Below are 17747 nucleotides of genomic sequence, written 5' to 3'. Positions count from 1 at the left end.
ACTAAATTAAAAAGCTTCTTTGTTTTACTCCCTGAAGTGAGGAAAGTCGCACTTTCCTCATTCCAGGGAGTGACGAAAGTAGGCTTGTTCGAGCTGCTGAGGTGAAATTTAAATTACAATTGTCTTACGATTTGGTCACGTAGTGAATTAATCCGTGTGGAAATGTATTCTGTGATGTCATAATCAATCCACCCTTTTCTTTTAAATCAAAGACATAGTATATACAAGTAGTTAATATAGACGCGCCACCGAGCGACCGGGGGTAAGAGAAAGAATATTCATATACAATTTGGGCAGCATGGGATTTTTTCTCTTTCACTCTTATAAATTTCGGTATTTGGCCATCGCCTCCTACCTATGATGCCACCCGGTCGGTGATAAGGACAAAGCATGGCACTATTTTCTCTTTCCTCTTATAGGAATTGTAATAAGACTATCTTTCTCTATCAAAAAGTGTCAGGCCCTTGTTTTAAATAGTAATTGTTGATGTAAAATGCATGTTCTTGTTAGTGTTCCGTACAAAACTTTGTTCACGGAACACTTGTGGGATCACTTTGGTCTTGCAAATCAGTTAAATGCGTTTTTCTCAGTCCGTTTGACGTAGATTACGTAGATACTTAAAACTTGCAACAGTTGAAGCAATTATTTTCGCGTTTTTTTTTTCTCTCTGTAGATCTGTAGAAATTAATCCTATTCACAGCGACAACGGCAAGAAAAGAGTTAAGTAGGTAGCTAAGAATAAGTTTGCTGTAGAGTTTATGCCGAAAATACGGACAACGGAACCATTCGCCGGCAACAGAAAGTAAGTATACGCCGATTCATAGTTATGTTTACGTCTAGTCAGACCATTTTTTGAGGTTCTAGCGTTTGTACAAAAATAATGTTTAAGTTTAAAAATCACTTAACATTTAATGCTAATGCTAATGTAGTTTAATTTTATATGGTAATATTCTCCAATAACTAAATCCAAATACAAGAAATACCGTTTGTACTAAAAGAAAAAAAATAAAAATAAAATATATTTTATTTGACGGGTAGGAATATGACAGATGTGAAAAGGGCTATTACTAGGGAAAGCAACACAGCTCTACCAATGTACTGACAATTTTGTTTCGAGTCCGTGCATGCAGCAGTGCTATAGGAGAGGACAATATGATTTGGAGAACGTTTTTGAAAAGTACATTCTTTTAACAATAAGAGTCTCATGCAATTTTATTATACGATCAAAATAAACTAGATTAAACATTACTATTACGGTTCCCATTACTGGGTCATTTTCTCTTCATGTGTAAAATTTATTAGAATAAACAAAATTGTTGTGTGGAACTAGACGAACTAATTTACATCGGGGCTAGTAGTACACGAGGTAAAGATAAAGCCATAAGGCCACGGACACAACGAGCCGTCGCGTTTAAAACGAGGAACCGTGTCGGGGCCTTTTTATATATTTAGAACAAGATTTTTCATATATTTTAGTGATCCGCGTGATGTTCATTCGTCATTCATTATTGCAGCAAACTGTCTGTCGCCATTAAAGCGTTCGTTAAATTTTATTGTATGGGAAGTTTCATAGATCCCTGCTGTGGGACGTCGATCAGTTTGTTAACTGTGGTCGGTGCAACTGGCCCTTAATATTGTTAAGCCCGTGATAAGGGGTCATTCATTAGTTACGTCACACGAATTTCTAGGTCCCTCCCCCCTCCTTGTCACACTTGGTCACATTAGGAAAACCCCTCCCTCCCTGGCGTGACGTCACATTTTTGGCAATCTTGTTTTCAACGAAATCGGTAATTCGAATTAGGTATTATTAATATTTTTTCAAGAAATATACGAAATTAATATACGAAAGAAAATCAAAAGGAATAAAAACGATTATCGTTTCAAAAACTCGTTTAATATAAGTTTACGACGAATAAAAAAAAGGTTACTGATGAAGTTAAAGGGACGTCACAAAGTTTGTGACTTCCCCTCCCCCTTGTCACAACATGTCACATTTTCTTGACCCCTCCCTCCCCCTAAACGTGTGAGTGTGACGTAATGAATGGATGATCCCTAATAGTGGTGATATTATACGTACTTGGCGACGCTGGTGATCTTGGCGCCGAAGAGCGTGCCGGGCTTGGCGCTGGGCACCCGGCGCGCGTTGGGCTCGGGCGGCGGCAGGCGCATGCGCAGCGGCAGCGCGCCGCCGCCCAGCGCCACCGTGCGCGCCGCCTCCGCCTCCGCCTCCGCCGCCCAGGACCGCGACAGCTGCCCAACCAACCAACCAACCAACATGCACCAACATCTCAACTTCATTCAATACAATACATGATACCTGAGCGACGGCGACGGCGACGCACATATGGACCGTTCCCCGGGTGGCTCTCGGCCGAACGCATCTCTTTTAAGGCTGGCGTCCACTAGGCTCGTCGAGGCGGATCGCAATAGTTCGCCTTCTATACATTTACTATGAAACTGCGTCTATTGACGAAGAGCCGCGGCGCGTCGAATCGAACTTACCGTTCATAGTAAATGTATAGAAGGCGAATTATTGCGATTCGATTCGATTCGCCTCGGCGAGTCTAGTGGACGCCAGCCTTTAATCTATCAGATAATTCCTGCATCGTAAATTGATCAATATTGTCCTCCAATTTATATTATATATATACTATCGTCCTACAAATATCACTTCAACATTTTATTGTTTTACTGTTTATTTGTGGTCCCCCGCGCGCGAGATGTTTCGGCACCATTTTTCTGACCATTTTGTGAAATTATTTGTCAAAGAAACGAGGCCCTCCTATATTTGAACTCTCCGGAAAGTAAACCATGCAGCGTTGTAAACAAATTAAACCTATTTCCAAATAATTGATACAAACTGATTCCGAAAATATAAGTAGGTATACTGTAATTGCAATATAGCACATCACCATATGGTAAAATATAATATGCTTTTACAGTACATATGGTGCTACTTTCTCGCACTAGTGCGTCAAATAGCACATAGCACACATTCGTGCATATGTCGAAAGTTTAAAGGGCCATATGTACTGTAAAACGTTTTACAGTACATATGGTGCTACTTTTTCGCACTAGTTCGGGAATGAGCACTTTTCGTGCATATGTCGAAAGTTTAAAGGGCCATATGTACTGTAAAACGTTGTACGATACACGTGCGAAAAGGTAATTCGCAACTCGTGTCGATTTAAAACACTCCCTGCGGTCGTGTTTTAATTTATCGCCACTCGTTTCGGATTTCGTCGTAAATAACTATTACAATGCATGTGCTCGAAATGATTTCCTACAGAGCCATATCATGCGGAAAGTACTACTTTTCCGCAGTAGTGCTTTTTGTTTTCAATTTTTTTTACAGTACATATGGTGCTACTTTCTCGCACTAGTGCGGAAAATAGCACTATTCGTGCATATGTCCAAAGTTTAAAGGGCCATATGTACTGTAAAACATTGCATGATACACGTGCGTAAAGATGATTTCCGACTCGTATTCCTTTATACACTCGCTCGCCTTGTTGCATAATTAGCTATATCTTCAAAGTGGACACACCTTGACAGTGCACTTCCCGCGCAGCACGGGCCGCGCCGCGTCCTCGTACAGCAGCAGGCGCAGGTTCTGCGAGCCCTCCAGCTCCAGCGTGAAGGTCTCGTTCCACCGCGGCTGCGCCGTCCGGCAGACCAGCTTCGACTTCGCCTTGCGGAAGTAGTGCCCGTACGAATCTACCTCCACCACTATGTAGTAGTCTGAAACGAATTCATATGTTTAGTGTTTTGTACCCGCATCAAAATCGCAAAACACGGCAAAATGAGGAAAGTATAAAAAAAAATTAAAGGTGCGTGCGACCTCTAACAACCCACACTATGCCCTAAATTAGTTCCAAGAACGTATGGTTTACCAGCGGCCGGGTGTAGTAGGAACGTACACCACAGAGATACTCTCGTACCTCTTTGCTGCACCACAATATGAATATATATAAGTAATGTAACAGTCTCACCGGCGGAGGAGTCGAGCGGCGCGGTCATGCCGGTGATGTGCAGCTGCAGGTCGCCCAGCAGCAGCGAGTCGTCGCGGCCGCTGCGCAGCAGGTACGAGCCCATGTCCGTCTGCAGGTAGCTGCGGCACGCCGTCACCCACGCCTGGAGCTCCAGCATCGATACAGCGGCTGAGCCGCCTGGTGGCGCCGATGATGCCTGTAACACGACTCCTCATTATTACGACTGAACGAAACTCACTCCATACTGCGCTGCTCTCAAAAAGCATCCGAATAGTGCTCGGAATAAATAGGTAAATAAGCTCAGTGTGAATAGTGTCTCGGAGGCATCCGAGAACATCGGAATCTCGAAATTACGACTCAGTTTCAAAGCGCAGAGATTGCCGGTGCGGACGCACTCACGTAACACCTGATTGGGCGACGCCAACAGACCTGTCGTATCGTGCGTATCTCAACCTTACGGCTCAGTCATTACAGTCGTATGTATAATGTACCTGTATGTAGAGTCGATCCACTGTGTACGCGCGTCATACACGGAAGTGAATGGTGCGCGTACGCAGTGGATCGAATCTTGGAAGAGTTGTGTCAGATCCCTGAGGAAGCATATGTGGTGCCGTTGCACGCGCTCGCTCCCACACGAAGCACCTACATATGAGTCTCAACCTTATGACTCAACAGGCGGACTGAGTAATTACAGTCGTATATAAAATAAATAAATAAGGTACCTGTAGTGCATGTATAGAGTCGATCCACTGCGTGCGTTCATACTCAGAACTCAAGAAGAAGATGTGGTGCCGTTGCAGCGCGGACGCGCCGGGTGCGCGCGCTCCTATTCGCAGCACCAGGTTGGGCGATGCGAGTACTAGCTGCCCTTCTAGCTCTGCAAGCTTCTTGCGCTGCTTTTCTGCCGTGCCGCGACTGCCTAGTCTGATTTTCTGTAAGAGAGAAAAATATGTAATTGATATATAGACAAATGAGATCAAGATAGACATTTCCAACTTTGGTGTGAGCCAGACTAAGCCTTAATTTTCAAAATAAATTCGCTTCACTCACATGCATCCCGACAGGTGAGCTAGCAATCTAGTATGATAGCCACCAAGTGTACCTGTGGATGAACGGGGGCAAAGCAATACCAGGCAAAAACGATCGGCCGACTCAAACGCATATTCGGATGACGGAGATTTTAAAGAAAAACTTGATAAAAGTAATCGAAAAACTGAATATGACAAAACCGGGAGTCGTAGAGATCAAGGTCTTACAGGTTAGATTGTTTTACCTCTCACCCTGCGTCGCTCGTTCTTTAGTCAGTATCTGGTCGCGCACTGTAACCGCTAGCGACTTGAGGGCCAAGATGTTAGCAGGCAACAGCCTCGATCTCCTCCTCTATCACCACGATGTCCGGTAGTTGGATAAACCACTTTAACTCGAACGTGAACTTATCATGTTACCTTGTCATCCTGCGCGGCTCGTTCTTCGGCCAGTATCTGGTCGCGCACGGTGGACGCCTGCGACTTGAGGGCCACGATGTTGGCGGGCGAGGTTTCCCGCGCGTCCGCCGTTCCGATCTCCTCCTCTATCACCACGATGTCCGGTAGTTGGATAAACCACTTTAACTCGAACGTGAACTTATCATGTTACCTTGTCATCCTGCGCGGCTCGTTCTTCGGCCAGTATCTGGTCGCGCACGGTGGACGCCTGCGACTTGAGGGCCACGATGTTGGCGGGCGAGGTTTCCCGCGCGTCCGCCGTTCCGATCTCCTCCTCTATCACCACGATGTCCGGTAGTTGGATAAACCACTTTAACTCGAACGTGAACTTATCATGTTACCTTGTCATCCTGCGCGGCTCGTTCTTCGGCCAGTATCTGGTCGCGCACGGTGGACGCCTGCGACTTGAGGGCCACGATGTTGGCGGGCGAGGTTTCCCGCGCGTCCGCCGTTCCGATCTCCTCCTCTATCACCACGATGTCCGGTAGTTGGATAAACCACTTTAACTCGAACGTGAACTTATCATGTTACCTTGTCATCCTGCGCGGCTCGTTCTTCGGCCAGTATCTGGTCGCGCACGGTGGACGCCTGCGACTTGAGGGCCACGATGTTGGCGGGCGAGGTTTCCCGCGCGTCCGCCGTTCCGATCTCCTCCTCTATCACCACGATGTCCGGTAGTTGGATAAACCACTTTAACTCGAACGTGAACTTATCATGTTACCTTGTCATCCTGCGCGGCTCGTTCTTCGGCCAGTATCTGGTCGCGCACGGTGGACGCCTGCGACTTGAGGGCCACGATGTTGGCGGGCGAGGTTTCCCGCGCGTCCGCCGTTCCGATCTCCTCCTCTATCACCACGATGTCCGGTAGTTGGATAAACCACTTTAACTCGAACGTGAACTTATCATGTTACCTTGTCATCCTGCGCGGCTCGTTCTTCGGCCAGTATCTGGTCGCGCACGGTGGACGCCTGCGACTTGAGGGCCACGATGTTGGCGGGCGAGGTTTCCCGCGCGTCCGCCGTTCCGATCTCCTCCTCTATCACCACGATGTCCGGTAGTTGGATAAACCACTTCAACTCGAACGTGAACTTATCGCGCCCTGAAGCCTATACAAAATTAAAACTGGGTTTTAGAATGTAGGAAAGTCAACAAATAAAACAATCTTGGTGGATCGATTTACCATCCACTTGCTACTAGATACATCGGGTATCGGCGAAAGTATAGCTTTCGCCAATAATTTAATAAGTACCTTAAACACAATAGATCTTAGCTGAATCAATGGCGTTACGTATCTATTGAATCTATATATTTACTATCACCAACTATCACTTTAGCCGAATGACCAAGGCAGGTCATTTAAAAACCTAAAACGCAGAATATTTTTATACTTATCCTGTGCTCGTTAGGCGCAGATGGGTTCAAGGTGAAAATTGTAAAATACATGATACAAACGCCTGAATTCGGAATAAAAAATACCAATAACAGATTCCCTGCAACTTTTTAGACGTATGGAAAATAACAAAATTTAATGTAAATTATTTACTCCTTTATAATTCAGTTACCTTGTATTTGGCACAAGCTATGACATCATTGAAAAGGAATAAATGCCTCAATTTTCTATGTCCATCCGAAAGTTCTACAATAAATGAATTCTTGACGAGTCTTCTTTGGGCGCGGTCTGCGTTCTAAAAAAGGAAAAACATACATTAATAAGCCCATTCTATTGGATTTACTGTTCATATAATACAGGTGTAATATTTATTTGAAATACTTACAGGGAACATAGATTTAGTTTGTATAATATTAAATTCGTCGAGGAAATGTTGTGTCATGTTGAGTGCGTCGGTGAGCATCGCATGGTCAGGATGGCTTGCAGGGGTGTATTTTATGAGATCCTGTAACAAGTATTCGCGATTAGCAAACTCTGTAATCGGTACAGTCCTTATTCCATCTACAACAAGCATGAGAAATTATCACCGAGTGGTGGAGAACTCTTCGAGCCCCAGCGCTCGTTTGTTTAGCATACATGATTACTGCGGTGACTCTTAGACCTGTACCAATAACTTCTGAGGTTATAAGAATATTAATGTTGCTTATTTTTTATATATAGTTTCCAGACCATATACTAAACCTAAAAATAATATTTTGTGTCATCCTAGGTATTTGCTTAGGTAGAAATTTAGGTATTTCTTTTTTCAATCAGCATTCTGTAAAAAAAATATTAGAGACGAAATTCTTTGTTTCCCTGTAAAGGCAAAGTGGCTTCCGACGTACACACGCATTTTGTGTCATTTTCATCCACGGCTATAATGGCATTTAATAAATACCTAATATTGATCCTAAAACGCCTAAAAAAATATTAGAGTCGATAAGTGAAGTGTTGTACTTTACAGAACATTGTTATATGTTATTCAAACAAATCTGTGTCAAATTCATCCACCGCTTTTATTTAAAAAAAATTTTTTTCTAATTAACACCCTGTATCTGCCACAAAAAAAATTCATATTATTAAGTTTACGTCTACAATATTATAATACCACATTGAGACATCATTCATAATTTGGGTCATTTTGATCCACGGTTTTTTACTATCTGGCAAAATAAAACTCAATTGAGCAAGAAGGGCGTGCGCGGGGAAGGGTACCTACGCGGGTGGGGTGCTTATTATACTTGCCGCAATATCAGCTGGCGACTGAGATCTTAATACTATCTCCTTTACCCTTGTTAAGACCAACCAAGAGTGAAAGAGATGGCATTATGAGCTGTCTCGCCACTTAGTTTTGCGATACAGTGTATTTATTTCATTCGGAGGCATAATTACATTGTCTTATCAATCTTACCGTAGTAGGTATATAAATATAATTAAAAATAAACTGTAGGCTGCACTCCTCATACTGACCAACATTTGTGACGTTCATAATCAAAAGGTACCAATTTCTCTGACAGGTTATTTGTATAAAGATATAATCAAATTTCGTCTTTATGGTAAACGACAAAGTGGTACCTACCTTTTGATTGAGAATGTCACATCAGCGACTTAAAAAATACTTTTGTTTCGATTTTTAGTAGACTTTTTAAGTTTATTTTAAGACGCAATTTATTGCGATTTTTGTTATGTTTAAGCGTGGCAAGCAACATTAATTACAATGATGATGATGTTCATTAAATACAATATTTTTTCATACTATACTGAACTGTCACCCTATACATGAGAATGAACAGCGCCCTCTTGACAATGATCATATATTACTGATAGTATATACATATAGGCTTTAATATGTGTCATAATTTAGTAGTCCCCTTTGTGGATTCTAAGTTTCCGAGTTACAGCAGTTTAGTGAAAGCGTTTTTTTTTTAAATATAAATTAAGGGTTGAATAAAGAGGAAAGAAAATTTGATTATTTTTGCGCTACGACGCACGGTTTAGGAGATACAGCCCTATAAAGTTTTTTTTATTGTTTTTTTTTCTTTTTTACATTGTGTTTTTTGTATATTACTTTGGGGTTTTATAAAGGGGAACGAAAATTTAATTATTTTTGCCCTACGACGCATGGTTTAGGAGATCAAGCCCTATAAAAAAAAATCTCTTTTTTTTGCGTTTTTTTGTGTATAAATTAATGGTTATATAAAGGGGACCGAAAAGTTGATTATTTTTGCGCTACGACGCACGGTTTAGGAGATACAGCCCTATATAAATTTTTTTCTTTTTCTTTTTTAGGTTTTTAAATCTTAATTAAGGGCTTCTTAAGGGGAACGAAAATTTGATTATTTTTGAGCTACGATGCACGGTTTAGGAGATACAGCCCTATAAAGTTTTTTTGTTATTATTTTTTTCTTTTTTTTTCTTGTGTTTTTGTATATTATTTTGGGGCTTCATAAAGGGGAACGAAAATTTTATTATTTTTGCGCTACAACGCATGGTTTAGGAGATACAGCCCTATAAAGATTTTTTTTAAAATTTTGCGTTTTTTTAAATATAAATTATGGGTTGCATAAAGGGGAACGAAAATTTTATTGTTTTTGCGGTACCACGCACGGTTTAGGAGATACAGCTCTATAAAGTTTTTTTTCCTGGTTTTTTTTTTGTTTTTTTTTTAAAGTATTAATTACGGGTTTCTTAAAGGGGTTTTTTTTAATTATTTTTGCGCTACGACGCATTGTTTAAGAGATACAGCCCTATAATGATTTTTTTATTAAATTTTGCGTTTTTTTTAAATATAAATTATGGGTTGCATAAAGGGGAACGAAAATTTTATTATTTTTGCGCTACAAGGCATGGTTTAGGAGATACAGCCCTATAGATTTTTTTTTTAAATTTTGCGTTTTTTTAAATATAAATTATGGGTTGCATAAAGGGGAACGAAAATTTTATTGTTTTTGCGGTACCACGCACGGTTTAGGAGATACAGCTCTATAAAGTTTTTTTTCCTGGTTATTTTTTGTTTTTTTTTTAAGTATTAATTACGGGTTTCTTAAAGGGGTTTTTTTAATTATTTTTGCGCTACAACGCATGGTTTAAGAGATACAGCCCTATAATGTTTTTTTTTAAATTTTGCGTTTTTTTAAAATATAAATTATGGGTTGCATAAAGGGGAACAAAAATTTTATTATTTTTGCGCTACGACGCATGGTTTAGGAGATACAGCCCTATAAAGATTTTTTTTAAAATTTTGCGTTTTTTTTTTAATATAAATTATGGGTTGCATAAAGAAGAACGAAAATTTTATTGTTTTTGCGGTACCACGCACGGTTTAGGAGATACAGCCCTAAAATGATTTTTTCCCTCTTTTTCTTTTTTGCGTTTTTCAATCTTAATTAGGGGTTTCTTAAAGGGTTTTTTTTTTGCGCTACGATGCACGGTGTAGGAGATACAGCCCTATAAAGTTTTTTTGTTATTTTTTTTCTTTTTTTTCATTGTGTTTTTAGTATATTACTTTGGGGCTTCATAAAGGGGAACGAAATTTTTATTATTTTTGCGCTACGACTCATGGTTTAAGAGATACAGCCCTATAATGATTTTTTTTGCGTTTTTTTTTTTAAATATAAATTATGGGTTGCATAAAGGGGAACGAAACTTGTATTATTTTTGCGCCACCACGCACGGTTTAGGAGATATTATATCTATATATATAGCTATAATAGCTCTATAAAGTTTTTTTCCTGGTTTTTTTTAAAGTTTCAATTAAGGGTTTCTTAAGGGGAACGAAAATTTGATTATTTTTGTGCTACGATGCACGGTTTAGGAGATGCAGCCCTATAAAGATTTTTTTGTTGTTTTTGCGTTTTTTTAAATATAAATTATGGGTTGCATAAAGGGGAACGAAAATTTTATTGTTTTTGCTGTACCACGCACGGTTTAGGAGATACAGCTCTATAAAGTTTTTTTCCTGGTTTTTTTTTGTTTTTTTTTTTAAGTATTAATTACGGGTTTCTTAAAGGGGTTTTTTTAATTATTTTTGCGCTACGACGCATGGTTTAAGAGATACAGCCCTATAATTTTTTTTTTTAAATTTTGCGTTTTTTTTAAATATAAATTATGGGTTGCATAAAGGGGAACAAAAATTTTATTATTTTTGCGCTACGACGCATGGTTTAGGAGATACAGCTCTATAAAGTTTTTTTTTCCTGGTTTTTTTTGTTTTTTTTTTAAGTATTAATTACGGGTTTCTTAAAGGGTTTTTTTTTATTATATTTGCGCTACGATGCACGGTTTAGGAGATGCAGCCCTATAAAGATTTTTTTGTTGTTTTTTTTTCATTGTGTTTTTTGTATATTACTTTGGGGTTCCGTATAGGGGAACGAAAATTTTGTTATTTTTGCGCTACCACGCACGGTTTAGGAGATATAGCTCTATAAAGATCTTTTCCTGTTTTTTTTTTAGTATTAATTAAGGGTTCCTTAAAGGGGAACGAAAAATTGATTATTTTTGCGCTACGATGCACGATTTAGTAGATGTAGCCCTATAAAGATTTTTTTTTGGTTTTTTTTTTCATTGTGTTTTTTGTATATTAGTTTGGGGTTCCATAAAGGGGAACGAAAATTTGATTATTTTTGCGCTACGATGGTTTAGGAGATACAGCCCTATAAAGTTTTTTGTTTGTTTTTTTTTGTTGCGTTGTTTTTAAATATAAATTAATGGTTACATAAACGGGACCGAAACGTTTATTTTTGCGCTACGACGCACGGTTTAGGAGATACAGCTCTATAAAGTTTTTTTTCCTGTTTTTTTTTTGTTTTTTTTTTTAAGTATTAATTACGGGTTTCTTAAAGGGGTTTTTTTAATTATTTTTGCGCTACGACGCATGGTTTAAGAGATACAGCCCTATAATTTTTTTTTTTAAATTTTGCGTTTTTTTTAAATATAAATTATGGGTTGCATAAAGGGGAACAAAAATTTTATTATTTTTGCGCTACGACGCATGGTTTAGGAGATACAGCCCTATAAAGATTTTTTTTTAAATTTTGCGGTTTTTTTTTAATATAAATTATGGGTTGCATAAAGAAGAACGAAAATTTTATTGTTTTTGCGGTACCACGCACGGTTTAGGAGGTACAGCTCTATAAAGTTTTTTTTCCTGGTTTTTTTTGTTTTTTTTTTAAGTATTAATTACGGGTTTCTTAAAGGGTTTTTTTTTTATTATTTTTGCGCTACGATGCACGGTTTAGGAGATGCAGCCCTATAAAGATTTTTTTGTTGTTTTTTTTTCATTGTGTTTTTTGTATATTACTTTGGGGTTCCGTATAGGGGAACGAAAATTTTGTTATTTTTGCGCTACCACGCACGGTTTAGGAGATATAGCTCTATAAAGATCTTTTCCTGTTTTTTTTTTTAGTATTAATTAAGGGGGTCTTAAAGGGGAACGAAAAATTGATTATTTTTGCGCTACGATGCACGATTTAGGAGATGTAGACCTATAAAGATTTTTTTTTTGTTTTTTTTTTCATTGTGTTTTCTGTATATTAGTTTGGGGTTCCATAAAGGGGAACGAAAATTTGATTATTTTTGCGCTACGATGGTTTAGGAGATACAGCCCTATAAAGTTTTTTGTTTGTTTTTTTTGTTGCGTTGTTTTTAAATATAAATTAATGGTTACATAAACGGGACCGAAACGTTTATTTTTGCGCTACGACGCACGGTTTAGGAGATACAGCCCTATAAAGATTTTTTCCTTTTTTTTTCTTTTTTGCGTTTTTAAATCTTAATTAGGGGCTTCTTAAAGGGGAGCGAAAATTTTATTATTTTTGCGCTACGACGCATGGTTTAGGAGATACAGTCCTATATTTTTTTTTACAATGCATGTGCTCGAAAAGTGCGTTTCCTACGGAGCCATATCGTGCGGAAAGTACTGCTTTTCCGCACTAGTGCTTTTTGTTTTCAATTTTTTTTACAGTACATATGGTGCTACTTTCTCGCACTAGTGCGGAAAAGAGCACTTACCGTGCATATGTCGAAAGTTTAAAGGGCCATATGTACTGTAAAACGTACGATACACGTGCGAATAGGTAATTCGCAACTCGTGTCGATTTAAGACACTCCTTATAATAATTAAACTTATTTGCCCTGATATGTTTTTTTATTTACTCGCACAATGCATAGTAAAACATTGTATGATACACGTGCGTAAAGATGATTTCCGCACTTGTTGCATAAATAGCAATTTTTTTTATCAAAGAATGAAAGAAAGTCACGGTATTAATAACCAAATTTTACTTTAGTGGTACCTTTTCCCTATCACTGTCACAAATGTATGTGGCGTTCACGTAAACGCGATATTTTTAAGATTTCCCTGCGCAATGTTGCCAGCTCGCTCGCAAATCAAACATGTACTTACAGTTCTTTTGCATAATGGTGACATTGTACAATATCTATAAGTTTTAAATAGGTAAAAGATAATTCGACGCATTCTTTGCTTGCTTGTTGCTTGTTGTTGTGTTGTTTGCGTAACTTCTTTGAATAAGTTGCGTTAATTTGGCGCACAGGCGAAGTAAACATGCGTTGCGTACGGCAAGGTCACGCCGCGGCTCCACCCTGCACGGCCTCCGTTGCCCATTCAGACCGCCCGCTAGCTTCGTTCGAACGCAAATAATATTTTTGTAATATTTGATTAAGCAGTGGATGCAAGTGACACAAATTCATACATCTTATTTATCCCGCATTTCAAATTAATAAGATGTAAACTCTAATATCTTTAATATTCTTTTGTAACGGTGACAGCCTGTTACAACAAAATCATCAAATATCTTATGAAGCTATGCCTTAATAAGACACAAAATCATTTAATGGACCTATTTAAACGATTAAATTCGACCTAAGTAATTTTTTTTAACTCTAATTTTTTTTTGTGTCATTTAGAATATTATGACATAGTATCAGCTTGCAGTGGACGTAATTGACACAAACTATGTTTTCACACTAAAAACACTATCCTAAATGCAACACAGTTACATGTTTTCTCTCGAATATTTTTTTCTCCAAAATAATTCAAAATAAAAAATAATTACCACAAAATAACAAATTACTAGAAAAGCAAATTATATATATGACACAAAACAAAATGTAAGATTTACATCTTAACAAAGTATTCATAAGCGAAAACAGAATTGACTTTAATATTTTTATAACCTAGGGGTCAAAATATAGCCAGCGGTACAGGTCTATCTGTGATAAATGACATACTTAGCCACGACAGCGGCATGGGCTGGCCGTGGCAGGCGATTTGGTGAGGTCAGCAAAGCGAGCTGTATAGTGATGTACTAACATGCAAGACAAGAGCGTTCTTCTGAACTCTAGCGACGGGTTTGTGCAGCAGATCGTCGAGCGACATGGGCTGGCCGCGACAGGCGATCTGGCGCGTGAGGTCGACGAAGCAAGTTGTATAGTGATGTACTAACATGCAAGACGAGAGCGTTCTTCTGAACTCTAGCGACGGGTTTGTGCAGCAGATCGTCGAGCGACATGGGCTGGCCGCGGCAGGCGATCTGGCGCGTGAGGTCGACGAAGCAAGCTGTATAGTGATGTACTAACATGCAAGACGAGAGCGTTCTTCTGAACTCTAGCGACGGGTTTGTGCAGCAGATCGTCGAGCGACATGGGCTGGCCGCGGCAGGCGATCTGGCGCGTGAGGTCGACGAAGCAAGCTGTATAGTGATGTACTAACATGCAAGACGAGAGCGTTCTTCTGGACTCTAGCGACGGGTTTGTGCAGCAGATCGTCGAGCGACATGGGCTGGCCGCGACAGGCGATCTGGCGCGTGAGGTCGACGAAGCGAGCTGTATAGTGATGTACTAACATGCAAGACGAGAGCGTTCTTCTGGACTCTAGCGACGGGTTTGTGCAGCAGATCGTCGAGCGACATGGGCTGGCCGCGACAGGCGATCTGGCGCGTGAGGTCGACGAAGCGAGCTGTATAGTGATGTACTAACATGCAAGACGAGAGCGTTCTTCTGGACTCTAGCGACGGGTTTGTGCAGCAGATCGTCGAGCGACATGGGCTGGCCGCGACAGGCGATCTGGCGCGTGAGGTCGACGAAGCGAGCTGTATAGTGATGTACTAACATGCAAGACGAGAGCGTTCTTCTGGACTCTAGCGACGGGTTTGTGCAGCAGATCGTCGAGCGACATGGGCTGGCCGCGGCAGGCGATCTGGCGCGTGAGGTCGACGAAGCGAGCTGTATAGTGATGTACTAACATGCAAGACGAGAGCGTTCTTCTGGACTCTAGCGACGGGTTTGTGCAGCAGATCGTCGAGCGACATGGGCTGGCCGCGACAGGCGATCTGGCGCGTGAGGTCGACGAAGCGAGCTGTATAGTGATGTACTAACATGCAAGACGAGAGCGTTCTTCTGGACTCTAGCGACGGGTTTGTGCAGCAGATCGTCGAGCGACATGGGCTGGCCGCGACAGGCGATCTGGCGCGTGAGGTCGACGAAGCGAGCTGTATAGTGATGTACTAACATGCAAGACGAGAGCGTTCTTCTGGACTCTAGCGACGGGTTTGTGCAGCAGATCGTCGAGCGACATGGGCTGGCCGCGACAGGCGATCTGGCGCGTGAGGTCGACGAAGCGAGCTGTATAGTGATGTACTAACATGCAAGACGAGAGCGTTCTTCTGGACTCTAGCGACGGGTTTGTGCAGCAGATCGTCGAGCGACATGGGCTGGCCGCGACAGGCGATCTGGCGCGTGAGGTCGACGAAGCGAGCTGTATAGTGATGTACTAACATGCAAGACGAGAGCGTTCTTCTGGACTCTAGCGACGGGTTTGTGCAGCAGATCGTCGAGCGACATGGGCTGGCCGCGGCAGGCGATCTGGCGCGTGAGGTCGACGAAGCGAGCTGTATAGTGATGTACTAACATGCAAGACGAGAGCGTTCTTCTGGACTCTAGCGACGGGTTTGTGCAGCAGATCGTCGAGCGACATGGGCTGGCCGCGACAGGCGATCTGGCGCGTGAGGTCGACGAAGCGAGCTGTATAGTGATGTACTAACATGCAAGACGAGAGCGTTCTTCTGGACTCTAGCGACGGGTTTGTGCAGCAGATCGTCGAGCGACATGGGCTGGCCGCGACAGGCGATCTGGCGCGTGAGGTCGACGAAGCGAGCTGTATAGTGATGTACTAACATGCAAGACGAGAGCGTTCTTCTGGACTCTAGCGACGGGTTTGTGCAGCAGATCGTCGAGCGACATGGGCTGGCCGCGACAGGCGATCTGGCGCGTGAGGTCGACGAAGCGAGCTGTATAGTGATGTACTAACATGCAAGACGAGAGCGTTCTTCTGGACTCTAGCGACGGGTTTGTGCAGCAGATCGTCGAGCGACATGGGCTGGCCGCGACAGGCGATCTGGCGCGTGAGGTCGACGAAGCGAGCTGTATAGTGATGTACTAACATGCAAGACGAGAGCGTTCTTCTGGACTCTAGCGACGGGTTTGTGCAGCAGATCGTCGAGCGACATGGGCTGGCCGCGACAGGCGATCTGGCGCGTGAGGTCGACGAAGCGAGCTGTATAGTGATGTACTAACATGCAAGACGAGAGCGTTCTTCTGGACTCTAGTGACGGGTTTGTGCAGCAGATCGTCGAGCGACATGGGCTGGCCGCGGCAGGCGATCTGGCGCGTGAGGTCGACGAAGCGAGCTGTATAGTGATGTACTAACATGCAAGACGAGAGCGTTCTTCTGGACTCTAGCGACGGGTTTGTGCAGCAGATCGTCGAGCGACATGGGCTGGCCGCGACAGGCGATCTGGCGCGTGAGGTCGACGAAGCGAGCTGTATAGTGATGTACTAACATGCAAGACGAGAGCGTTCTTCTGGACTCTAGCGACGGGTTTGTGCAGCAGATCGTCGAGCGACATGGGCTGGCCGCGACAGGCGATCTGGCGCGTGAGGTCGACGAAGCGAGCTGTATAGTGATGTACTAACATGCAAGACGAGAGCGTTCTTCTGGACTCTAGCGACGGGTTTGTGCAGCAGATCGTCGAGCGACATGGGCTGGCCGCGACAGGCGATCTGGCGCGTGAGGTCGACGAAGCGAGCTGTATAGTGATGTACTAACATGCAAGACGAGAGCGTTCTTCTGGACTCTAGCGACGGGTTTGTGCAGCAGATCGTCGAGCGACATGGGCTGGCCGCGACAGGCGATCTGGCGCGTGAGGTCGACGAAGCGAGCTGTATAGTGATGTACTAACATGCAAGACGAGAGCGTTCTTCTGGACTCTAGCGACGGGTTTGTGCAGCAGATCGTCGAGCGACATGGGCTGGCCGCGACAGGCGATCTGGCGCGTGAGGTCGACGAAGCGAGCTGTATAGTGATGTACTAACATGCAAGACGAGAGCGTTCTTCTGGACTCTAGCGACGGGTTTGTGCAGCAGATCGTCGAGCGACATGGGCTGGCCGCGACAGGCGATCTGGCGCGTGAGGTCGACGAAGCGAGCTGTATAGTGATGTACTAACATGCAAGACGAGAGCGTTCTTCTGGACTCTAGCGACGGGTTTGTGCAGCAGATCGTCGAGCGACATGGGCTGGCCGCGACAGGCGATCTGGCGCGTGAGGTCAGCGAAGCGTTGCGAGCTCGCGCAGCGGCGTCGCACGGCGTCCGTAGCTCGGCCATAGTTGTGCAGGAATGCGCCGTATACGTTTATGTTCTCCGCCTACAGACAGAAAAGGACATTAGTATGATATATATTGATTCTGATACACGGACATATTAACAAGTTTCTTTCTGAAAGGCACATTTTATTTATAGTCTTCGTTGCTGACCGTATTAGAATAT

At 42.4% G+C, this 17747-nt stretch overlaps 1 protein-coding gene across 1 annotated transcript in view; it reads right to left on the bottom strand.

Annotated features, from left to right (window-relative positions):
• The window catches only part of LOC134746203 (active breakpoint cluster region-related protein), a 62664-nt gene that overhangs the window by 7088 nt on the left and 37829 nt on the right, over window positions 1-17747 (bottom strand). Inside the window, exons 10-17 of the mRNA XM_063680529.1 lie at window positions 17428-17625; window positions 7252-7371; window positions 7039-7161; window positions 6388-6582; window positions 4715-4924; window positions 3993-4188; window positions 3548-3741; window positions 2078-2250 (exon numbers count right to left, since the gene is read on the bottom strand). Of these exons, the coding sequence (XP_063536599.1) occupies window positions 2078-2250; window positions 3548-3741; window positions 3993-4188; window positions 4715-4924; window positions 6388-6582; window positions 7039-7161; window positions 7252-7371; window positions 17428-17625 (1409 nt within the window). The remainder of the gene's footprint in view (window positions 1-2077; window positions 2251-3547; window positions 3742-3992; window positions 4189-4714; window positions 4925-6387; window positions 6583-7038; window positions 7162-7251; window positions 7372-17427; window positions 17626-17747) is intronic.

Source organism: Cydia strobilella, chromosome 12 (assembly GCF_947568885.1).
Source record: "Cydia strobilella chromosome 12, ilCydStro3.1, whole genome shotgun sequence".
NCBI lineage: Eukaryota > Metazoa > Arthropoda > Insecta > Lepidoptera > Tortricidae > Cydia > Cydia strobilella.
This window is presented reverse-complemented; position numbering and strand designations above follow the sequence as displayed.